Raw genomic sequence first — 25,435 nt, 5'->3', positions numbered from 1 at the left:
CTGGTTGTACTTTTATTGTTACCTCATTCACTAAACAGTTCAATGGTGCAAGATTACCATACACAGAATTAAGATATCTGCATCACACGTCTAAGCTATACAGCAAATGGATTATAATTATTACAAATACAGGAGACATATTTACACTTTAATTCAAGCTCCAAACAACATGTAGGATATATTTACAAAATAAGTCTGAAAATGAAGCCAATCTGACAAATAATGTACAATGTTAACGTCTTACATTTTATCCTGTTTGCCTCAAAGCCAGTGGGAAAGTACGATTTTATTTATGTATTTTTCTTTCTTTTTGTCCTAAATGATTTTTCGGAAGGGGAAAAGGATGCTTTTCTGCTACTTTAACTTTCCAAAGGCAATATGGGAAGCATTATGACAGATGAGACAAGAAAGCAATGATATAAAGCTGCTGATGTGTACAGTTAGGCAAAGTCTGATATAATCTTCATACGTTACTCCCTGATATTAGTTTTTTTTTTTTAAATCTAACAAAGTAGCACTCCCTGTAAAACCTTCCTAATACGGCCCAGCAAAAGATCTAGCAAGAGGTGTTGTACTGTTGAATGGTAAAAATAAAAAACTCAACTGTTTGGTTTAAAACATAGGCCTCAGTGACAGGAAGCACTCAAATAATACAAAAAAGCCTAACATTTCCTGAAGAGATCCATTTCTGGGGTGCCATCTTAGCTTATGCCACTCCATGTTGTAAGTTGGTCAACGCTTAAAGTACATTCAGAACCCACGTGAACAGGCTAAACCGGTCACACAGCATGCTACCACTCTCACCCCTTCCCATTCAACCACACCGTCTGTGAGAAACAACTGAAACCAAGTGCAGGTTTGATTTGATCCGTTAGTTAGAACCATTTATTATGTGCAAAGAGCTGCAAACTAATATATACAATGCAAAACAATAAATACAGTCAATGAAATGTCCACTATACATTAGTAACCCAAGCCATTCAAAACCCTTGAAATTCTTTGCTCTGGTGCTTTTTCAAACTGTTCTCAAAGATCATGCTCGTCATAGATTTGCTTCGGTGCCAACAGTGTTTCACCTTAAAATGTATGCAATTTGAGAGAAAATGAATTTTCAGTGCAAACACTTTCCACAGATGTTAAATAAATCCAACAGCTTGGTGAGCCATTAGGCTGGTCGACCCATGGTCAAAACCAACAGCTGTTTTCATCTTTGTTCTGTATAAAATGTCTTTGTGAATGAACAACTGCAAAAGATTCAATGATTCAATGCATATCAATCCCCCTCTTTACAGGGTAAATTGCGGCTGAATTGTGTGGCCAGTTGAAGAGATGGTGCCTTTAGATATCCATACAATCAGGACAGTCAGGTTTAAAATGCAGGTCCTACTGGTTGGCTGGCCAGAGTCCTGCTGCAACCTCCGTCTGTGCCCCTCACAAAAACCATCTCTCATGTGGCACAGAATAAAGACAAACCACATAAAAACTACAAATTCAGCTTCAGGTGCTGGATCCACATGGCACTCAGAGCAAGGATTTTCAGAGAAAAAAATAATAGTAAAATAAGCTCAGAGCATTTTGGTCATCCCTTTTGTTGTCTCCACTCCACTCCGCCACACTAGACACTCTACAGTAGAGTTAAGCATTAGCTTCTTGCATTAGCGACTTCAAAAGAAATCCCATTTTTTTCTAACCAGACAGTGCTGAGACCACCTGAACATCTACTACTTCATTATGCTTGGTAAATGAGCATTTTAAATGTGCAAAACAACATTAAATATCACTGGATAAAAAGGAACGAAAATGCCCTTCTCACATAAGTTTTTTTTCTTTCATTGCAGATTACTTGAATGAATGAGTGGGTAGTATAAAACAACGGTGTTAATAAAAAAATAAATTAACAGTATGAGTACAATAAGGAAATACAAGGATAAGTTTCAAGAATGCTTATAAATCAAGGAATTTGCTGTTAAGTCATCTGGTCTGTCGTGTACTGTATATTCTAAAGGAAATCTGGAAATCTGGCCTGATACCCCTGGTACAGTACCCAGACTAGGGGATTAGGACTTGGGGTTAACTACGGCCTGAGAATACCACAGGTCAACAGGGAATCTCTCAGATCCTGACTACAAGGTTAATATGATGTTCAATGAAATAACAAGCACATGTTAAGTTGCCAGGTCCTTAAATCCCTGGTGTCTGAGATATTTTGAGAAGTTCTCCCACTATCATCAACAACTCGGGGTGTCAAGTCATATTTCTGCCACTGGATGAGCTACTTTGATCCCAACTTTTTCGCCATCAGTAATATTCCATGATAAGGAAAAAAATGCGTAAGTGCAAAAGGAATGTCAGGTCTTTATAAGTAGTGGTTAAAGCACAGTAATCCTGAAAAGTATGTACAAATGACATTCCCTTCACAGTCTTTTCCTCTTTGTTCTTCTGTACGTTTGTGTTTCGCTATCTAATGCAAGTTGAATGTCTACGATGTTGAGTGCACCGCTGATAACCTGGCTTTGGGGGCAGGGTGAGGGGGAGGGGTGGGGGTGGGGGGGTGGGGAGCTCAATTGCACTGGGGTAGAGGGAGTCTGTTCAGTGACGTCTGGGAAAAGTGGATGCGACAATGGTGAACATACAAACCTCCTGCTGTCCCTCTGAAACACTCCGCGGTGCCCCTTTCCCCTAATATGTACACAAACTAGGGAGAGAGGATCAGGTAGCTACAGCTACACAGGGGGAGGCTTGTATAGCATAGCAAGTTTAATGTTGCAGTAACATTGGCGAGAAAGATAGATGCCCCTTTAGATCTCCTAATTCAGCGCGTCAATTTAGATGATCTATTGATGTAAAAGCTAGACTCCATGAGGTTTACTCAATATCACTAGCAGCAACATTTCATGCACCGACACTCCATTTTACATAGGGACGAGCGGATTCCCTCCCTCTTATTTTCCTTATACTATTGTTATTATAATTACTTAATTGTTTTCTCCTTCAGACTTCTCATCAATAATGAGTGAGGGTGTTGGCGGGTACTGATAGTGCCCTTCAGATTTTTTTTTTTGTCAGCAAACCTAAGTCTTCCCCTGAGCACTGCGGCTGTTTTCATGCTGCCAGACGAGGGTTTCTGCCTGACGGATAACACTGATGAGGACGATCTCTACAGATGAATAAAAAAAACAAGAGCAAAGAGAAAGTCTGTTCTAAAGAACCGTGCACACACAAATAGACTACTACAACATGCTACTAGCTAGAAGGTTTCTTTTCCTGTTATGACAAATAATGTAACAGGGCCAAAACAAGATGGAGGGGTCAGGGACAAATCCAAATGAAAACACGGAAGGCAGGGCAGAGAGAAATCGAGAGAGGAGGGAGAAGAGTGAAGAGGGGGAGAGGAGGAGGACGAAGCAGGTTATTTTGGAACTTAAAAATAAAGTTCATTTGCTGGAGTAGAGACTTAAGCCACAGGTCAACGTACAAGAGAGAGAAAAAAAAAACGTCAATAATCACAAAGATTAATAAGTGTTAACACTTGTTATGTTCAAAGGCCAGCCAGAGTAAGAGGAGGCCTGTTAGTTCTTCATCAAGCCAGAACGCCTCCTCGCCAACTTTGACCTACAAGGAGAAACAAAACAAAACAAAACAAAAATGAATCCATGATACATAAATCATACACAATCTGCAAACCTATTCCCATATCGCCCTATTAGTATCTTTTTTCCTTATGGTGTTTGAGACCAGGCTTTGTAAGATCATGTCCAAAAGCAGCCACAATACCTGTGCCACCGAATAGTTATCTCATTGTTATACTTCATTCAGTCACTTAGGGAAGCGTTTACCTTATTGTTCCTGCCAGCAGTGGGTTGAAGGCATAGAGCCAGTCGTTCATGTCTTTGTCGTTGTTGGCTTGTAACAGGATCCCTCTATGCTTGGTGCACACGGCAAATGTGTTGGGAGTCTGCAGAACAGGACGTGAAAAACAAAATGTACTGTTATTAGAGGACAAAAAAAAAATGTTTTGAGATCACAGAAAGTTTTTCCTAGAGTCCATGAACACAGCAGATACGACAAATGAAAGAAAGACTTGATGACTTGATCAGTTTGGAGTGAATAATAGCCACTGGGTGACGAGGTCAGTTGCGGGGTCCTGGTCTCACCTTCAGCATGGCCTGCTGGTCTTCGCTGTATTCCACCTGGGCCGTGGACAGGTTGAGCACTCCCCTCTCCACGGGGTCCTTGTCACTGTTGTAGATAAAGACGTAGGGCCGGCGCACCACCACGAAGTGCTTCACCCACGAGTTGGAGCGCGGCTCCATGAAGCTCAGGAATCCCTTCTTGGACACCACCGCCCTGAGTGGAGAAAGTTGCCAGAAACCATTTAGGAAGACTCAAATGTTTTCAGCATTCTCAGCTAGATAACATCTGACTCTACCCTGTGAGCTATGGATGGTTCAATAATTATACACAGATACACAATTTTGAAAGGAAATATGCTCTGCCACATTAGCGGATTGCTTACCCAGGCCTCATCTCCTCTATGTTGGGTACCAGGTTGAGGAACTCGTGCTTGCCGGCGCGGGCCAGGTAGGACGTCTCCAGGGTGGGCACCATGGGGAAGTTCTCATAGTCGGAGCAGCCAGGGCTGGAGGCGCGGGAGTTGTTCTCCGGAGTCCTGGCAAAGCAGGAAGGGAAGAGAGTAGGACACTGTAAGATGCTGTGCTCTAGTCTGGTGTTTGTTTTCAGATGATATGCAAAACACTCATGAAATCACAATGTGACAATATGGAATTATGTTCTGTTCTGTGTATGTTACTTTAAGCAACTTTAAATGAAGTCAGCTGCCTGAGCCTCCTTTAAATAAAGTAGAATGTCACTCTCAGAAATAGACACTCATTGGTCTGAGGGCTTAAGCGAGTGGTAATCGGTGGCAGGTCTGTGGGTGTGTGTTTGTACGTGCAGGGAAAGGCTGCTTACTTCTGATCCGTGGAGCTGCAGCGAGACTCGGACAGCGAGGGGCAAGTGGAGGAGGGGGTGAGGGTGGCACTGCTGAAGCTGGTGACCGAGGGGTCACGACCCATGGGGGAGATGTCCGAGAGCTGGCAGAGGGGAGGCAGACCGCAGGGGCAAGAGAGAGAGGGAGGTAGAAGAGGGAGAGTGTGGGAAGGGGAAATGGAGACAGGAGAAAAGAGACATACAGCGAGAGAATAAGTCTTAATCAGGATAGGTGATGCTGACTAGGATTGATGGTGGCGTTGGCTGTGAGGCCGTTCTAACATACCTTGCAGTCACTGATGCTGTTGCACACCTGGTTGTACTCACTGTTGAAGGTGTGTGTCATGAGACGCAGGCACTATAATAAGATTGATACATGTCAAGACATTACTGACAAGATTCTAGCCCATTCTATTATGTACACGTTATTCTACAAGAATTCATTCATCTCTGTCAATGTGATAGAAGCACACATGCAACAACAACAACAACGTTTTAAAAAAGCAAGAGTCTTCTCTGTCCCCTAACGTTACCTTGGTGGCCAGCTCTTTCTCCCGGTCCACCAGGCTCTCGATGTCGGCCGAGTCGTAGCCACTGCTCTCACTGGGCGTAATGGCGCTCTCGAAGGTGGTGCTGGAGATCTGCGAGGAGATGCTGGTGGATGTGCTGAGGGTGCCACTGCTCATGCTTGGCGACAGCGACTCGCTCAACGACTTGTGGGGCGCCGTCTCGGCCAGCTTCTCACGCAGGAGCAGCAGGTGACGCGTCTTCTCCACCTGCACACACAGAACACCAGGGGGCGGGGCAGGAGCATGGACGAGGGGTGTGAATGATAAAAGATTGTATATGGTTTTAAGCACAATACAGCCAATGGAAAGAATTATATATTGTCTTGCATGGTGCCATATTGTCGAACAGAATACTCCAGACTGGCAATCAGCTTGACTGATTGACAATGGTTTCTGCAGTAGCCAATTACATTCACTGTGTGTTTTAAAGGTACACTATGCAGGTTTGGGTATATTTATAAACTGAGCTCCCTCTAGTCGCGATATATTTATGTTTTACTCTGCTGTAGTAAATATCAAACTTCTCGTGACTTATCCCCCCTGTACAAAATGAAAATGCTTTTGTTGTGGAGGTGAAGGATTAACAACAGACAAAAACTATCTCCAAAGAGCTATATCTACTGACAAGGTAATGTCTCTCGCGAGATTTGTCGGGCCACCGTTCTTGAAGTTGCACGACTCGCTACGTCTATGCTGTATAGCTATGCTAGGTGAACGATTTGCCTATTACAAGTTAATTTACCATCAAATTGGCTTCGTAAAGGTTATATTAAGGTGAACATCTTGAATAGTGTACATTTAAGACATGCATGTATGTGTGTATGTATGTATGTGTATGTGTGTATTAGAGGGTGGGAGAGAGTCAGAGAGACTTTATGAATAGTGTGTGTGTGTGTGTGTGTGTGCATTAGAGAGCAGGAGAGTTTCAAAGAGAGACATTATGAATAGTGGGTGATATGGTGTGTGTGTGTGTGTGTGTGTGTGTGTGTGTGTGTGTGTGTGTGTGTGTGTGTGTGTGTGTGTGTGTGTGTGTGTGCATTAGAGAGCAGGAGAGTTTCAAAGAGAGACATTATGAATAGTGGGTGATATGGTGTGTGTGTGTGTGTGTGTGTGTGTGTGTGTGTGTGTGTGTGTATTAGAGAGCAGGAGAGTTTCAAAGAGAGACATTATGAATAGTGGGTGATATGGTGTGTGTGTGTGTGTGTGTGTGTGTGTGTGTGTGTGTGTGTGTGTGTGTGTGTGTGTGTGTGTGTGCGCATGTGTGCATTAGAGCATTGGTTCCCAAAGACTGGGTCGCGACCCACAGGTGGGTCTCAGGAGATTCTATTTGGGTCGCCAGCACAATTTATGTTGTGTAATAGGCCTAACTTATACCATTTAGCCAGGAAAGCTAACAGTTTTCTATTAGGATCTAGTTTGTTAACTACAGTCACGGCCCTATGTGCAATTTTGCATTTAGAATAGCTCTGAAACTGGGGGGGCGAACGCGTCGCAGAGGGGACAGCGTGGACATCTCACTCACAAAATGAAACATTTCTGTGGGGCGCCTGCCATGGACCTCGCAGTTGCAAAATGCAAGGGACATGAATCAGCCTTTTTGCACAAACATTAACGGACACCGGCTCTTCAGCTTGACTGATTAAAATCTAGTTACCGTGCTGTCAACTAAAGCAGACATGCGTATACCAGACATAACTATTCAATTTGCGTCATAGGCTGTAGATATTTTCGATTGTAGATGCACTCTTTAAAGTTAATAGCAACCTCCTCACATTCCTTAATATTTCGGATTTAAAACACACTACAGCACATTATATTAGGCTACAATTTAAATGGACATTTTAAATGCTATTATTTCCTCTCGTTTTCCACCTCGTGAACTCTACTAGTCTAGCCTACAATAAAGGCACATTCTCTTTAGGCTATTGCGCAAAAGCCTCTTTAGTTCCATTCTTACAACATAGCCTGTCACAATATCATTTTCAACTTTCCACACTGATGATGCTCAAAATGCAACACAACTGTGCTCAAAGCAGGATGAGAAAAAGCTGAGGTTGTGTGTTTGTACAAAACTTTTAACAGCTTTGACAATATTTAACATTATTTCATGTGTAATTGAGATTGCAGAATTGTAGTAAACTGAGGAGTCAGTGCATCACCAATCGCTGTAATTGTAGTGGTAGTAGGCCAGACCTAGTAGGCGCTATTATTTGCTCTGAAGTGAATGGGTCACGATGGTCTGTCATTTTTAAAAAGTGGGTCCCCAGAAAAAAAGTTTGGGAAACACTGTATTAGAGAGCAGGAGAGTTTCAAAGAGAGATGTTATGAACACTGGATGATATAGTGCGTGTGACCTCTGACCTCATGCAGCTGTTCCAGCTTCTCCAGTTCCCACTGGTGTTCCAGGATCAGGCTGTCCCCCCGGGGCCTCCAGCCCGCCAGGTTCTCCTCCCCACGCACATACGCCACCGAGGTGTCCAGAACCTTCCGTCTCCTCCGCTGCATGCCTACGGTAGAATATTACATACACATGACGATTAATTTCAGGATTAATTACACCTATTGAGGAAATGAATGAGCGTCCACACTGACAAACCATAAGGAAAGTCTTTCCTTGTGCTGATGAACGTCTAAAGTTTGATAGATTTTGATTGGCTGTCAGCTATTTATCATTCTCAAAATCGCCCTCACAATGATACCCAACAGTATTGTTTTTCATGTTGCCTTTAAAGTTTATGTGTGCACATTTTCATAAGCTAGAGTGATACTTTTTTGCTGTATCGTTATGGATATCGTTCTTTGTGTGAACCACTCTTAATAACCCACTAGTGGCCAGGGATCTCACCTGGACTTCCTGTGTCAGACATCTTGCACAAGCTCAGCTCGTAGATACCAGTCACTCTGTTGCTGTGGGAGAGAAAAAGAGAGGGGGGGGGTGAGGCTTTGGGCTTGGACTGTATAGTGCAGGAAAAATACAGTGGATCTCTGTTGACATTGATTCGCTTACCAGTCGGGAGTCTTGGAGTAGCCTGTGCCAAAGAGGTTCCGCAGCGAGCGGGGAGGGGAGATTTTGGCGTCTCTGGAGTAGAACACCATGCAGATGTCTTTGGTAATGATGGCGGGCTGGATGCAGTGGTCAAGCTGTGGGAGGCAGCATACTTTATTAGCACACACATGAAGAAGTGAATATGAGAAAGAAGCATGAAGGTATGGGATCACAATGAGGAGGGAAAACCAGGTGCAAGGCCGTATAACAACAACTGATTGATACTGCATTTTATAAGACCCACAAGAAGCTGTTCAGTTATTGCATGGTTGATTTAAGTTTTTATCTAATGTGTGTAGATGTGATGGGCCCATGGAACAGGAAGCTGACCTCCAGGTATGCAGACAAGGTCATGTAGATCTTCTCTCCGTATGGAGTCACACGGTTGAGCAGGAGAGAGTTGTGCAGAGAGCTGTCCCACACGGCCTCAAAGCGGTAGAAGGTTCTGGAGACCACAGAAGAAACATTCAGATTATTTTGTCTAGACATGGATCTTGATTTTTTTGGGGGATAGTCTGCTCCACAAGTCTTTGGGTTAGTGCATCTGATTAACAATGTTTGTCTGAATGTTTCTTGAAACAACATCACTGTAAACAGTGTTTTAAAAGGACTAAAAACACTGAGAACAGCAAAGGGGACTAATGGTGAGGGCAATGATTGGTACTTCAGAGGCATCAAGAGTGCCACAGTCAGTGGTGTTTAGTTGCCTGCTGGCCGTTTCATGAGGCCGTTTCATCAAGGAAGCCTGTGAGGTTTAAGCACAAATACTCGAGAAAAAGGAAGCCATTTCATTTTTTTACAAAACCTCTCTTTTGAAAGAGTCTTCACTTCTTCAATTTATTGCTACACGAGTGAGCCTATTATCACTAACAGGACTAGCAGAGATATGCCACTGTCACTCCTTGGCTTCTAGTCAACGTGACCATTATAGCACATTAACATTCTAAGAGAAGCCACACACCCAGCAAAGTCATTAAGCTGTAATGCTGAGAGTCATTTTAGGTAATCATATGGGCGTGGGAGAAAGGGAATGGATTGTAGTCTAAAATGGAACATGAGAGAGAAAGCAACAATGAAATCTGTAACTGTTAAAAACAGACATTGACAGGTTTTAAATAAGTGACAGTGCACCTGAGAGTGTGTGTGTGTGTGTGTGTGTGTGTGTGTGTGTGTGTGTGTGTGGTCTGTGACTGACCGATCAGACATACAGAGAGCATCTGCATCTGTCTACAACTAAAGGTGAAAGTGATGGATTCTGTGCTGATGACTCATCCTCAATCAGTCAGTCAGTCAGTCAGCCAGCCAGCCCACCCCACCCCCATCCCTTCACCCCTCACTGAGCATGTCCAGAATGTCTCAGCACCAACAGAGAACCAATCAGACAACTGATTTACAATGCAGACATATCACTTATTACCAAGCACAAATTATCAGCTAATATATGATAAACTACTGATTGTGAAAAATTGGCTACATCAGTGTTAATGGCACAGTATTCCACTTATATGATTGCCAATCTTGGCAAAAGCATTTGAACGGACAGTGACCAACACTGCAAAAGGACATGGTTGCAACACAAAGGGACAGCTGCCATTTTAAAAGAGGTTAACTACACAAAATATCTAGTACGACTATCAGGTCTGGGAAGGAGCATAAAGCACTTTGTGTAGAAAGTTCTTTATGTCACAAATACCTAGGAATATCCTTATCAATACAGAGCCTGAGCAAAAACAAGAGTCCAGCCGCAGCAAGAAACAGAAAGGAAAAGAAAGGAAGAGTCAAAAAGCAGACATGTCAGGCAACAGAAAATGTTAAATAAAGCAAATAATTGCATCAAATTAAATAGATAAAAACAAAACATCATACGATGCAATAATGCATAAGCGAGACACAAGAAAAAAGGCAAAACACAAGACAAGCACATGGATGATGATGCATCGGCTACATGATAAACAACGTCAGAAAAAAAATGGATGTTCAATTTGGTTTTTGACCACCAGGTGTCTCTCTTGTCTGAGGACCTTTGCTGTGCTGTTCCTTCTGGACCACCGTCACGATGATATAAATATGTCTCCGCCTCACTACAAAATGTCCTAATCTTAATCATAATCACAAGCGCTACTAAAAATAGAAATAGAAATATATGACTTCATCTGTTTCAAATTAACCACGACAACGCAATTATTCAGAGTATTATTTCGCCTCCTTATTCAAAATCTATTCCGTCTGCAGCAGTAACTACAACGGTCTACAGCAGTTCTTACAACTACCAGGACACCTGGTTCTATATACAATACACAAACATAATAATCTAATGTATACCTTTACTGTGTAATGCATAGGCATAATGACCCATAAAGAGAGGTTGCTGCTTTGTTGAACACTATATGTGTCCACTGAAATTGACTGACTGCTTTAATAGTGCGTATCAGGTGTGTTGAGTACCTGTTGGAGTTGTGAGAGGACTTGATGTTTTTGGCTGATATGATGTTGAGTGATAGGACTGCATCTGCTGCAGAATCGTCCACCTCTGCCTTGTTCCTAATTCGACCTGTTCAAGCATCAATTAATCAGTCATTGTATATACTCTTAGTCAGATCATTTGATTATGTTACTGTATACATAACATGGCAGATGAAGATCTGTTAAACCAGAAATCCAAACAGAATGGTGCTATTCACTATCAATCCCTATCCACACGCAGACAGAGCGGAGAGAAAAAAAAATGGGTGCAACGGGTAATACGCACCAACCACCAGCTCCCTGACGTCTTTCCAGTGCAGCTCACTGCCCTTCTCATGGATGAGGGTGACCGTGATCCTACGCTGGATACCCTAAAGAACACAACACACACCATTGTATTTCTCAACTAGAGACGTTTGTATAACAGTGCAGGAGATGTTTCCCTACCAGAGATGTTTGTGTAACAGTGCATGCTATGTGTCCTCCCCTCCACTAGGGGGAACTAACCTGGTGCAGCAGGTAAGTTCCATGGCAAGGCAAGCCACCTGAGTGATCCACTACAGCTGGGATGTACCTGGAAAAATGAGACACAAGTAAAACTAATTACACACGACAAATCTTTGATGACCTCTTACTGAATTTGAAGTTATGTCAGTTAAGTCCGTTTATATAAGAGCAGAATTGATTTCATTTCAGGCCGGCGCTGGATCAGGTCATGCTTACTCTCCAGTTGGCTCCAGCTCGCTGATTTCAAACCACACCAGCAGGTCGTACTTGCTCACACACTGGCCCAGGTTGGACTTGCTGATGGTGTTCAGCTTGGTAGCAGGGACTGGGGAGATAGATGGAGAGAACGGCGCATGAGAAACCGACCAGGAAGGGAAAACAATGACATTACCCACCACGGAGAAGACGGAGCTGTGACTGTGGGTCAGCAAGGGTCACACAACCCAGTGGAAACATGGCCCGCGGCAGGACACCGCAAACCCTTCCCAGCCCACCACGCTGCCTAGCTTCATTTATTAAAACACCATTGATGAGGCGAGACTCAGTTGCCAAAATCCATACTGGCTGTTACACACTACATTGTCGGGCCATTTCCGAGACAGACAGAAAAGAGCTCCTAAGCACATCTCTGGCTGTTAAGGGGTGAGTAACGTGAGGGGCTGAGATAGGAGATAACGGGGGGGAAAACATATTGCTTTTATGTAGCGCTTTTCAAGCCACCCAAAGTGCTTTGTAGAGAAGGGAAATGGATGGTTATGGTGGCTGGTGGATGGAGGTGGTAGGGATTAAAGAAAATGACTTCAGACGCTTTATTAGTCTCCATCAAATCCACAGACGGTCTGCAGCCCAGCAAAATCAATGTGTCCTGACGTGGTTTATGTGGACAGCTGACTAGCGAGCCACACTAAACCCTCTGGTTTAACGTCCAGTATCTCTAGTGCAGACCTGTTTAATGGAGTCGTCACGCCGACAAAACAAAAACACCACAACTTCTTTGGAAATCTCGCTGGGGACTACGAGGGAATCCTGCATCTGCTGGGGGCCAACTGAGCTAGTGAACACGGAGAAGGCAGCTTCCTTTGCACAAAACATCTGACATCAAACGGCATTACCGAGGGAAGGAGACATCAAAGAGTCAGCGACTCTGTGACAATGACACGAGACAGCTGCCAACAGTGGGAATGCTAATATCTACCACTACCTCCAGCTGAGAAGGGGAGTCAACAGAAGGGATAAGCAGCAGAAGAGACTGATCCCTTTTTTATCACTTCACTTCCTTTCTTAACTAACACAGCCAGGGAAGGAGGGAAGGAATCACAGCCATGGCAATATCTGTTACAAACTCCACTCTCATGCGCGCCATACGGCTTAACTACTTCAGGGCAGCAGGGACAGGGACCTTTGGGGGGCACAGCCACTGGGGTACACTAAGCACACATCACGGGGTGGCACTACACAGGGGGCAGCGCGCTCTCTTTCTCTACACCCTTGAGTGTGCCAAGCGGTACCAACCATCGTGCTTGGGCAATGCCTGGGCTGGGCTGTTGGGCACGGGCAGGAAGGGGAAGTGGGAGAGCTGGTCGGCGCCGTCCTCCAGGCTGGCCACGGCGGTGGAGGCCAGCGCGTTGGCATGCTCCGAGAGCGTGTCCAACACCTGCCCGTGCACGTACCCGCTCATCAGGTACCTGATCAGCTCGATCTTTCTGGCGTGGTCTGACGTGGGCGGAGGGGGTCATGCAGCATGAGGGGGATGTGGGGTTAGTTGAACGTGATGGAAAAGGGTGGTAGGAGGGGGGTGAAAAAAGCAAAACAAAAACATTAAACATGCAAGTGTTATGAAATGAAAAATAAAGATGGAGATAAAGGGTAGTGATAATGGATAATTATGTTCCAGGGAAATGCATTTAGTACAGAAAATTATAGAGAAAGAATCCATATCTGTTTTTTTAATGTAGCGCCTGGTATGGCTCTCCATGTACCAATGAGATCACAGACTGTAGACAGTAATCACACTTTTGTTTGGATGGTGTTTTTGTTAAGGTTGTGAACTCATCCACCCTGACTGCTAATCGAGTTTACACAGGAGAGGCTCTAGCCCTTAAGGCAACATCCCTTCTGTTTGTGTTTGATTGTCTGACGTGCTTTGCCACCTCTGGTGCTGGGGTTGCTCCCGTCTCTCCCCCCTGCTCACACAACCTGCGGCCCTGAACCCCCCTTTGTGATCAGGAGTGCCCAGGAGGGGGAGGAGAGGAGAGGAGAGGCCTGCCCATTCACCGCTTGATCTCGCCCTCATCCCGCTTTAATGACTCATGTAATTACTTATGATAATGCTCAGCATGGAAATGGGAGAGACTGCTCGGGGCCGGGATTATTCAAAGCATGTGTTTAATTATGCAAATAGTACATTCCTCACTCCTCTTCGTACCACTGCTCTGGCTGGAGAACAGCACAAGGGGCAGGACATGGTCCTTTTTTCAAATTTCCATACTTGGACAGGCAGAGATAACAAACATACTTACATAAAAGTGTGTTTTGGAAAAATAAAAATTGTAAGGCTCTGGTGACCTACCTGGTTTGGACAGAGGCATTGGTGGGGGGTAATACTTCCTTGAGGACTGGATAGGGCTGAGGAGGCAAAAAGAAGACTCATTAGAGGTCATTAACGAATCCATCTGAGGAATAGGGATGCATATTTATGCAAAACATCAAAGCAAACCTCCACTGGAATGTGAAGTGTTCTTATCACTTGTTCACTAACCACAACAGATGCTTTTTCTACTTAACCATGCTATCTAGCTCTCTCTTTTCAGCTGAGATGGGCAGCGGATAGTTATCAATATTGAAGGACAAGGACAATTCCTGTGCCTGAAGTTACAGATATTTTCAAATCCGTTACTATATATAAAATTATGTATTTTCAAATCATACATGGTCTGGCCCATGCCTGAATTCTGAAATGTTTAGCCCTGATGTTAGTCTCCGCAGTGACCCTAACCGGTTTGGTCTTGATGTCCAGATCCATGTGTGCTGTATTGTGGGATACAGCGGTCAGGCTGTCTTACCTGAGGAGATCCTGGCCATGGAAGTGGAGCGGGTGCTGCTGATAGTGGCCGAAAACCTCGAACACGATGGGCTTGGTCTTGATGTACTCGATGAAAGACTCGGTGACCTCCACAGAGACCTGTTTTGGGGCAGAGGAGAGCTCAGGTCAACAGGGATTACATCACCTTGGCGCCCAGATTAATAACATGGGATCAGAGAGTATCTAACACCAAAACACTGGTGATGGCCGAAAGCTGCTTATATAAAAACACTGCCCTTGCCTCACAGTTCAAACCACTTCTTCACAGATTTGTTTTTTTCTTTGGGTGTAGTGAGGTGACATTTCCAGGGCAGGGATATTGATGCTCCTGGTGTTTTTCCATTCCTCTCTTCACACTCTTTTACGTCCTCCTCCTCCTCCCTCATCTCTTCTCAACCTTCCTTCAGAACTCTCTCTCTTTCTCTCTGTAAAGTTCTCATTACTCCTTCAGGATTCTCTCCCTCTCTCTCTCTCTCCTCTCTCTCTTTTCTCTCTCTCTCTCTGAAGTTCTCACTCTTCGACACGCTCACAGACACAGCAGGCACAAAGGCTGAGTCACTCACATTCTGGACGTGGTAGAAGCCCAGTGGGGTGCCTTTGCCGGTGTTCTTCAGGGGCTCTGTGGAGAAGGCCTCATCATGGCGGTGGAGGAAGCTGCGGGAGAGGACAGAACCAAAGCCCAGTTACCACACTATAATAAATAACACCTCACCTGAACACACTGTTGATAATGGGTTGCCATAGCAATGGTGCCAGTGGTAATAGATAGATAGATAGATAAATAGAGACAGACAGACAGATAGATACTTTATCTATCCACGTGAAAATGCAGGCATCCAGTATCTTATATGACACACATACACACATAAACAAGAAGACAAACACTCACAACATTGTAAGGATGGAATCACAATTGTGTCAGACTCACTTGAACTGGCAGAAGATGTCGGCGTACTCAGGCAGGATGCCACTAGCCTGCAGGACAGTCACGCGGAAGGTAAAGATGCTGCCCACTTCCAGCTGGCCCGCTAGACCCTCGCCATGGACCAGCTTCCCCTCCACATTGCCCAGCTTCAGGTCTGATGGGGACACAACACAAACGCAAACACACAACTCAGAAACACAAGTCCAGACACGATAGACTAATATAATGCTCTAGCAGGTCAATATGAACTGATCATCAACTGATCATGAAATGATCATCAAAGTATTTTATTAAGGTTGAAATAAATAAGTACATAATGTCTGTAAAATCAGTGTTCTAGATGCATTAGTTATTACTTTGGTATGAACATTAAAAAAACACAATTCTAACATTCTAACAATTTTTAACATTTAATTATTTATTTAAAATTATTTAAAAGGAAGGAATGCAAGCTGATGAAAATGTAAATATAAATACCTACTAGTAACTAACTAACTATAAAACATGTTTTTGGGCTGTTAGGTTTATGCACGGTCAACCAGCCGGCATGACTGAAACGTTGAGTCAAGAAATACTGCACACTCATCATGTTCCTGAGCTGAAAATACATGTTGGCCATGTTTTATTGAGTGGCCATATGAGGAGCAGATTTGCGGCGTCACTCGCTTTTCTTCGTTGTGGTAACATGGCAGCAACACCACACAAGACATACCACAGAACTTATGATGATACAACCTATACTTCAGTACGAAGACAGGACCACCACTGAACAAAATCCACAGAACTTTTGGACTTTTTCAAGGTCACCTGCACTCCACTCCCCCCCACGTCATTACAATAACTAAGAGCTTTATTTGCTGCATGTCTCGCACATGTCTCATAAAGTTAATCAAACAAAGACACGACAATGTCTGGGCCTTCAATAGGGACATCTGCCCGCATGCCACCACACGAGGCAGGCACCTACCCATTTCATTCATCCTGTTCATCTCCTCTGAGGGTGTAATGACCTCTGAACTTTGACCCTGGCCCTCCACAATGCGCAGCTCCTCCAGAGAGATCCCAGAGCGGGTCATGGCCGTGGTGGAGAAATCGGCCTGTGAAGGGAGGAAGCGAGGGAAGAAGAGACACAGAGGAGAAGAGAGATGGAGAGAGAATGTGAAAAGTCCACAAGAAATACATTAAGATGGAGAGAGAGAAAGAGAGAGAGAGAGAGAGAGAGAGAGAAAGACAGAGAAAGAGAGAAGTATTAAACAATAGTAAATTGGCCCGGCTGTCCCCTGACACAACAAGTAATAAAGTATTCAGTCAATGGGTAGCAGCACAGGCTAATAGAAATGTCAGGATCTACTTGTTCAACTGAAATTTAGGACAGAGGCCTGAACCTATGTGAACTCTACTCAGGGCGCTTCTGCAGTGAAAGGGCCTCAATCCCTCTATTGTTCTGCATTACTGTCTGAAGTGTTTCACAATGTGCTCCTTGGATAAGGAAAAACAATGCCATGGAATATGTTACAAACAAGATCCAATTACTTTTAAAGGCAATAAACAGTTGGCCATTCCTACTCACCTTTTTGAAGTACTCGTCATCAAAGGAGATCTTAGCTGTGCCTGACTGCCTTACTCCTGAGCCATAGTCTGGAGCTTCCTCATCAGCTGTGGAGAGTTAACAAAACAATAAACCACCCTGCTTGTCTGCACTAATTATTCTCTGAAAGATGTACATTTTCATTCACAAAACAGTATTGCTCCATGGCTAGTTTTCAGTGTTGAATATTTAATTTTGAAATGTATTACCTGAATATATTTAGAATCTAGTACAATGTTCTTGGATACAATCAAACGACATACAGCCAACACCAAAAAGGTATATACAGCCGAATACAGCCAAAAAATCTAGACATGTTTAATACAAAGACTTTTTCAAATAGCCGCATTGAATCTATCCACATAAGTTCAGTGTCCACCGTGAAATGAGCAGCACTGACCTGCAATGGCCTGGACCCCTACACGCAAAAAGCCCCGCACGTCGCCCTTCTCCGTTACTATGGCAACACGGTGCACCAGGGGGACTGAGTATAGCAGGTTGCTCAGGTACACAAAAGCCCTAGAGGAGGTAGAGCAGAGAAAGCCTTTTAGCTATAGCTATATGTGCAAACACACACACACACCATCAGATTCTACTCTAATGAAGTTAGAGCACGTCAAAGAAACAAACTCATTAGGACACAAGACTCCATTACAAACAGATGTAGCCTATCTACGTGTTACTTGCGATGACTCAAACCCAGTCACAGAAAGGGCAAAGCAATCGTTTCAGTCATTGAGCGTACTGGGAAAATGGACAGCTAAAAAACAGCTGTACACAGATCTAGACAAATCAAGCAAAAACTGGAGACACAGTATGGCAAATGATGTTTTTAAACAAAAAGCAGTAAAATAAAATAAGGTGAACATAATTAAAAGAGGTTTTGATTCTGTTGAATGATATTATCAAGCTACTCAAAGCTGTAGTAGAGGCTTGCATAGCACTAACACTGGCGGATGTGAAGTGATTTGTACAGTGTGTATGTGTGTGTGAGAGAGAGAGAGAGAGAGAGAGAGAGAGAGAGCAGGATAGAGAGAGAAAGAGAGAGAGCGAGAGAGAGAGAAAGAAAGAGAGTACCATCCCCCTCCTCCCACGAGATTCAAGGCCATGAGAGGAGGAGAGGAGAAGAAAAGAGTTATTACGCTGCCAAACCAGTGAAGTCACAGTGACGCAGATCCCATGATGACAGCACTGAAGGCTACAACACACGACTCTCTCTAGCCTCCCTCTCTATTTCTCTGTCCATCATTCAAGAGACTCAAAATAGCCTTTTATAAATGGAAACCAATGACATCAGTATAGAACACAACAATATAAATATATATAAATATATACTGTGAATAAAAACACAAAAGCAAATAAAATAATATTACATGGATGTGAAAGCAGGATAGATGAGAAACACGATGAGTAACAGATACAGGAGAACCAATGAGGATAACACACGTGGATGAGTGTGTGAGTGGAGAGGCCCAGCCCAGCCCAGCCCAACCCAACCCAACCCAACCCAACCCAACCCAGCCCAGCCCAACCCAACCCAACGCACACAGATGGAGACTGGTTAATGCAGCTGGCGAGGACGAGGGGATGGGATGAAGCAACACTCTGGGCACAACAGAAGGGGAGGTGGGGGGTGAGGGTGAGGGGAGGCACTGCCAGCTCTGATCTCAGCTCTGTCTGACTTTGCCACTGACCCTCTGACCTGATGTATTTCTGGCTGGACTAAGACACTAATGGTGTGTAGTGGTCTTTCCTCCCATTCAAACCTGGGACATGTTTCACTTTATATTTTTAAATGTGTTTTAGTATACACATGTATGATTTTCCCTTAGTTAAGTCAGTGAGGATAGGAGCAGGCTTCACTCAATTTGTCTATTTCTAAACTTTAAGAGTGCTGGCCTGGATAGTTATACATACAAGAAAAATAGGAGAGAGGCCGCACTATGCATAGTGCGGCCTCTCTCCTATTTTTCCCTTAGTTAAGAACATATGTGCTAAAAGTAGTGTGTAGAGTTTTGCTGTATGGCTATGGATGAAACCAGTACATTGACTGTCAACACTGACCTATGGGTCAACTCCCTCCCTGCTGCTGCTGCAAACATGTACTGAATATGGGCTTGACCTTATGTTTGAGAAGAGCCAGCGCCAGCGATAGGAGGAGCCCTGACCTCCCTCAGCCTCCCTCTCCACCCCCTCCAGCCTCCACCCCTCACAGGCCTGTTTGGCACCAACCTTCCCACCAGGGTGAACCAGGGGGATCGGTCGTAGAAGGGGTCCTGGCCGTCGCTGAACAGGTCCGAGCCCTCCTCGGTGCCAGCGTCTGAGCTAGTGTCGTCAACAAAGGCCTCGTCATCCATGAAGTCCTCCATCTCGCTCTGGCGCTCATCGGCCAGCTCAGTGATGTCCGAGTCGGCCGTGGAGAAGGTGGGTGAGGGCGTGCGGTCGGCCAGATGCTCATTCACGCAGCCGTGGAAGATGGGGGAGCTGGTTTGTGTTGGGTGGGGTGGGGCGGCAACAGAAATGCAGAGCAGTAACAACAGTGGTTAGAAGGAACAAAGAGAGAGAGAGAAGGATAGAGAGAGGCAGATAGAAAGAAAAAGTAAGAGAGCGAGAGACAGACAGAAGGAAAGTGAGACTAACAGACAGACAGACGGAGCTCTCATCAACGGTCACAAAGCATGTAAGCAAATGGACATTCCTTCCCAGGGGCAGACATGGAAAAAAGAACTGGCATTCAAGAACATTCCATTAGCACAGAGTAGTCATATTCTCCTAGGCCTCACAGTCACGTTTTTTTTTTTTTTTTTAAATGGAACCATAGTTTACAGAATAATTCTAATTTAAAAAACACAAATGGGTGCCTATGAACATAGCTATGGCAGAGCAAATATGATGTGTGAGTTTGAGATGTGCTCTAATGAAATATATGGATGCGCCATGAAAACACAATGGCAGGGCAATGTAAGAATCCAGAAATAATAGACAAATAACCAAAGAGTGACACTCAAAATAAACATACTTGAATAAAACATATGTGCTTATAAAAAATGACAATGACAGAGGGGCAAACAAAAAAAAAAAAATACATGAAACCTTGAATGAAAACAAAATAACTTAAGTACAAATAACAAAGTAAGTCAAAAGAAAAACACCAACTACAACAACATAAGAGGGGCAAACACAAAACTGAACAAAGCAACTTGTTATTTATAAACTGTGTGTGTGTGTGTGTGTGTGTGTGTGTGTGTGTGTGTGTGTGTGTGTGTGTGTGTGTGTGTATACAGTATACATAAACATAAATGAGTGGAAAAGAGGTGGATGTAGATGACCTGAGGCTTGCAGGATAAATGAGCTTAATGAATGATTCATGAAGACCCCCCCTTCACCCCCCTTCTCCTTCCTCCCCTCTGCCTGAGAGAAGGGAGAGCGCATCACCCACCCCTGACTCCGTGTCTCATTAAACACTCTTACATGCTTACGCTTAGAGTCTAAGTAAATACATTACACACAGACACACACACACACACACACACACACACACACACACACACACGACTTCAGCAGCATCACAAATCATAGGGCTCATAAGGTCATAGCGAGCAGAGTCCTACCTCCCCACCAGCTTGAACCAGTGGAAGCGGTCGTAGAAGGGGTCGCTGCCCGTCAGTGCCCCCTCGCCGCCTTCCTCCGCTCCCTGGTTGGACGAGGCCATCTCCCCCGCCCGGTCGTACATCTCACGCATCTGTTCCAGACGCTGCCTGCAACCCCACAGCAGAGCATGGTTGGGTCAGTGTCACACAGACGGGACTTTAATAAGGGATTTTATTTACAGAAAATTTACATCTGGAGTGCCAGAGTCAGACTGAGCCTGGCAGAAGGTCACTGGTTCGGTTTCCCAGCGGCCAAAGAACTAATGCATTTTTCAGACTGAAAGTGTAATGAATGGCTACAGCTGGAACTGTCTGCTAAATGGCTACGTATAAATCATAGCCTTTAAATGTAATTCAATGCTGCCATTGTGGGGGAGAAACTTCATTCTGCAATTAGACTAATATGGTTAGGGTCAAAGGCATATTCCACAAAACTTAAAGTTATGGGCAAAGTACAGTGTTGAATGCTGGGCTGTGTGTGTGTGTGTTCAAGTGTAGAATGTGTTTTAATGTTTACCACATGTGCTGGTAAAAAAAAAAAAAAAAAACTATTTTTAAATTGGGAGAGTCTCTCTTTCATTTGTCTTACTCAGATTTCTTTCCAGCACCTCAGATTAACTGATGGCTGGATGTGATGTGCCTTTTTTGACCATTCATGTGCTCACTCATGTGTTCATTAAGTATTAATAATAATTTGGATTTGTGTAGCGACTTTCTCCAAACAGGAATGCAATGCACGCAGAAAATAACTGACAAGAAACAGAATTGACAAGAGACAGAGACACTGTTGAAGTGCAGGCCTGCGTAGGCCACTGTGGGTGCAGGCCAGCCGTTCTCTGCTTACTTAAGCTTCTCCAGCGACCAGTAGTGCGTGGCGCCGTTCTTCAGGTCCTGCACCTCCACGGCCACCACGGTGCGGGGGAACGGCCGCAGGTCGCGGTCCTTCTCGGGCTCGGGCGGCAGGAGCTCCGGGGGCAGAGGCGAGTACAGAGTGTCCGTCAGCAGCACAAACTGGAACTGCACCTGCAGCAGGGCAAGATGGAGGGGGCAGCAGGGAGATGGACAGACACAGATGGAAACAGACAAATAGTAAAAAAGAGAGAAGGATAGAGATGGACAAATTAATGAAAAAGAGAAGAAATTGTATTAGCTCATTCACCTGCTCAGGAGTATGTGTTTTGTGTGAATCTAGCTGTTGCCTCGAGATGCTGTATACACTGATGTATCAGAATGGAGTGTTCTCACTCTCTGCAGTTTTGCTGCACCCGAAACTGTACTACAACCTTCCCCATGGTACTCCTTCAGTTTTTAAATGCTTGATTCTATTCGGCCTCATTTCGGTTCAACCACTTCATCCATATGAATAAATGCAAATTTAGAAATACATTTTTTTTTTTTTAAATCCTATCACCCACACTGTCATCACACTACTCAGAATCAAAACCCCAGAGCACAAGGCACTTTTTGACTTCCATGAAATATCTTTCGCTCTGCCTGCTGCTAGGGAGGTCTTCTGAGGTAATATCTCCGGAGCGGGGGAAAGGACGGGGTATAAATAAAAAGCAAGCAGAGCAAGGGATCGAAAAGCACGGTGGGGAAACGAGAACATTTACTTTCTGTCTGACATTTATGACCTGGCTCCCGGAAGCTGCCATGTTCAGTAATCAGAGGATATATCACTGGCACTCCAGCATGAAGGGAAAGAGTGAAACAGAGGAGAGTGGAGAAGGGGCGAGGCGGAATGATCTAGAAATCCAACTAACAGGGACTGGATGGGGGGGGGGGGTACTCTATTCATTAGAGTCTGGACTTCAACCATCAATCAGTGCTGATGAGAAAAAGCAGTTAATGCTTCTAGGGTGTATTTCTCTCCTCCAAAAGATTTAGTTAATAAATTAGAAGATCCACAGTAGCTTGTGTTTAGAATCTGATTTGGTGTAACCATAGGGCCCTGGCATAACCATAATGTTCTTACAGTAGTGTAACAGGTGTGTTTAGCAATGCATTTCACAATATAAGATGGGGTGTAGGCGTGTGATGTGTGGGCCATACCTTCTTCTTGAGTTCTACACTGATGGCGTTGGCCTCCTTGAGGTACACAGCATTGCCCCACAGCTGATCGCGCAGCGAGGTGAACTGGTGGTACCTCCACTTCCTGAAGGCCCACTGGGCCAACTCAAACTCATGCTGGGTCCACGGCACTGCAACAATGGGGTCACCACATGAGCTGACCCTTATCAACTCACATATACACTTAAATACCTTAAATTAGGATTCAACACATTTTACCCAAAGACAGTTAAATATTCTGTAATTAATAGAAACCATTCTCTCTTCTCTGGAGCCGGTGCAGTTCACTAGCATTAAGTTGGCAATTGTATTGAGTGAATTGTATCACTGGTGGGTCCTTCGATAATTGCACTTGGGCTTTTCGTTAGTCTAGATCAAATGTTTTTTAATTCCTTATTTGCTATTTGCTTATTTCTTTTCTCTGATTGTCTAAGATTCTGTAAAGTGCCATGAGACATGTGTAATGTTTTGGCGCTCTATAAGTGAAATTAAATTGAAATTGCTATGATAAAATGTTATCACTGTCCTTTGAGTGTATTTTTTTATCGATTTTTTTTCCCCAACATTATTGCGTTTAAACTAATATATTTTAATATTTTCTACATCTGGCAATACAAGCACCTTTTAGAGTTTTTAGTTTTTTTGTCTGTTGTTTTTTGAGAGGATGCACCTTCCCAGTAGTTGTGTGTGGTGATAAACCTAAATTACAAAATCTTTTTTCTTTCCTGCTCTGATGAGGGCCATGCAGCCAAAACATTGACAAGTTTGTTTCTGACTTGGCCAAAAATGGACAGGTGTGATAGAGTCCAGTTCTATAAAAATTGTGTGTGCAACCTCATCATTGCTTTTGGGTTGTTAGTTTGGAACCATTTTAGAGTTTACCTGTCAGAAAAACTATGTTACTTGAGCTGTCGATTTGTTTGTTGTCAAAGATAATGATGGGACTAGGCTTTAAATTACCTTCCTCCTCCTCCTCCTCTTCCTCCTCTTCATCGGGTGTTTCCGCAGCGAGTGAGCGGGTCTCCACCTGCTTCTGAAGCTCCTGTAACTTGCTCTCGTATACCTGTGGGACACGCGTGGTCAGAGGTGCAAAGAGAAGCAAACACAATGCCTGTCAGTGCACACAGGCCAGCAGAGGCCGTACAGACGGGGACAGACACAACAGCTCAGAGCCGGAGAGGCCTCTGGAACATTCAACAATTAGTCAGAAAGCTCTGCTGGAGGGCTTTGGTATTGAACCTGACAAGTATTATACAGTAGAGGCTCCATCTTCTTGCCAATACGGTTTAAAACTAATCAGTAACTAGGGGAGAAGTCCTTTTATGCTTATGGTTATGGGATTAGGCAGACGCTTTTGTCCGAAGCGACTTACAAATAAAACAATACTATAGTTAAATTAATAGTGAACAGTTTTAAAAAGCTGGTAAGACTACATTAATGACAACAGCAATAATAAACAATCATGTCAATGCAATTAATAGCCTAATGAAAATAAACAAATACTATAATATAATATACAAACCATAACTCGTAAGAAACGCTTAATTAACTACGTGCATGCTGAGGTTTTAATTCAGGTTTGGAATATGGCTCTTTTCAAGCCCACTTCTGATACTATAATATACATATTCTCTTTCATTGTAAGCTCATCCACTAACTCGGCTCAGCAATGTTGAACAGAACTCTACCCAGAGTCAATTTACAGTTTGCCCAGCACCAACTCTGCTCTCAGCCCTCTGGGACTACATGTGAATGGGGAGGAAGATCATGTGAAAGCCGTGCTGTGGAGGGTGTATAGGATGGGAGGATGGGTGGATGGGTGGTGGTGGTGGTGGCCGTGGTGGTTTGCACTGCGCCTGTGTATCGCTCGTCTAACCCGGAGGGGGCCCCCTCGGACGCCTCCCATCACTTGGTCACCAGCCGGGACGGCGGTGAGCTCATCCTGTTTGTTCAGCTCTGGCAGCAACAGTGTGGCCTTTTGATTCGATTCCAGAGCGTTAACCCTTTCCTGCCCGCGACACTGGCCCTCTCTGCAGAAAAGATGGGCCCAGTCCAGCAGCACAGGCCCTGTTTACAGTGCACGGTGCCATGGCGACCACTGTGGCAGAACTCGGGCTGACCCAAATGACGCTTAATTACCATAATGCGACATTAATGAGGCATGACTCTGAGGGAAGCAGTAGGCATGGGAGGGGAAGGGACCATCTGAGAGGCTGTTTACTATGCAGTCATCCAACATAGTTTGGCACGATAAGGACAGCATTACACAGATATCTAGCAGCTATCTGGATCTGCAGTGCTTTGTGTCCACTGAAGCTTACCACTGGACCGCCATTGGAATGAGTAATAATGTGCAATCATTTTTTAAAGTAAAAAAATCAGTACTTGTTCTCACATTAAATGCAATTTTCTTTGGACCAGAAACCAGAAAGTGGAGTTATTTCTTGAGAGCTAATACATCATTTCTGACCAAGACCATGGTGGCTTGATTAGGCTGCTGGCAGTAAGCCTATGCCTTGAACTCTCTGGACAGGCTCTTATTTCTG

The 25,435-nt window shown here is 44.2% G+C and overlaps 1 protein-coding gene across 2 annotated transcripts in view; it reads right to left on the bottom strand.

Moving 5' to 3' along the window:
* Positions 1–853: 853 nt before the first annotated feature.
* kif1b (kinesin family member 1B) overlaps positions 854–25,435 on the bottom strand; it is a 69,165-nt gene continuing 44,583 nt past the window's right edge. The window contains exons 22-48 of one of the 2 annotated variants that reach the window (XM_076276940.1): positions 23,850–23,952; positions 22,872–23,020; positions 21,664–21,842; positions 20,781–20,927; positions 19,402–19,653; positions 17,570–17,688; positions 17,152–17,237; positions 16,549–16,678; positions 15,585–15,735; positions 15,220–15,310; positions 14,637–14,755; positions 14,144–14,199; positions 11,791–11,899; positions 11,575–11,641; positions 11,354–11,438; positions 11,050–11,155; positions 8,935–9,049; positions 8,566–8,699; positions 8,404–8,465; positions 7,920–8,065; positions 5,523–5,765; positions 5,276–5,347; positions 4,972–5,093; positions 4,517–4,669; positions 4,155–4,347; positions 3,837–3,955; positions 854–3,612 (exon numbers count right to left, since the gene is read on the bottom strand). In XM_076276940.1, coding sequence (XP_076133055.1) covers positions 3,570–3,612; positions 3,837–3,955; positions 4,155–4,347; positions 4,517–4,669; positions 4,972–5,093; positions 5,276–5,347; positions 5,523–5,765; positions 7,920–8,065; positions 8,404–8,465; positions 8,566–8,699; positions 8,935–9,049; positions 11,050–11,155; positions 11,354–11,438; positions 11,575–11,641; positions 11,791–11,899; positions 14,144–14,199; positions 14,637–14,755; positions 15,220–15,310; positions 15,585–15,735; positions 16,549–16,678; positions 17,152–17,237; positions 17,570–17,688; positions 19,402–19,653; positions 20,781–20,927; positions 21,664–21,842; positions 22,872–23,020; positions 23,850–23,952 — 3,351 coding nt within the window. In that variant the 3' untranslated portion in view covers positions 854–3,569. The remainder of the gene's footprint in view (positions 3,613–3,836; positions 3,956–4,154; positions 4,348–4,516; positions 4,670–4,971; positions 5,094–5,275; positions 5,348–5,522; positions 5,766–7,919; positions 8,066–8,403; positions 8,466–8,565; positions 8,700–8,934; positions 9,050–11,049; positions 11,156–11,353; positions 11,439–11,574; positions 11,642–11,790; positions 11,900–14,143; positions 14,200–14,636; positions 14,756–15,219; positions 15,311–15,584; positions 15,736–16,548; positions 16,679–17,151; positions 17,238–17,569; positions 17,689–19,401; positions 19,654–20,780; positions 20,928–21,663; positions 21,843–22,871; positions 23,021–23,849; positions 23,953–25,435) is intronic. The other variant, XM_076276937.1, reaches the window with a different exon arrangement.

Source organism: Alosa pseudoharengus, unplaced genomic scaffold (genome assembly GCF_046254945.1).
Source record: "Alosa pseudoharengus isolate Yale_2024_CS ecotype anadromous, Long Island Sound unplaced genomic scaffold, YU_APseudo_1.1 YU_APseudo_1.1_scf_9, whole genome shotgun sequence".
Taxonomy (NCBI): Eukaryota; Metazoa; Chordata; class Actinopteri; order Clupeiformes; family Clupeidae; genus Alosa; species Alosa pseudoharengus.
This window is presented reverse-complemented; position numbering and strand designations above follow the sequence as displayed.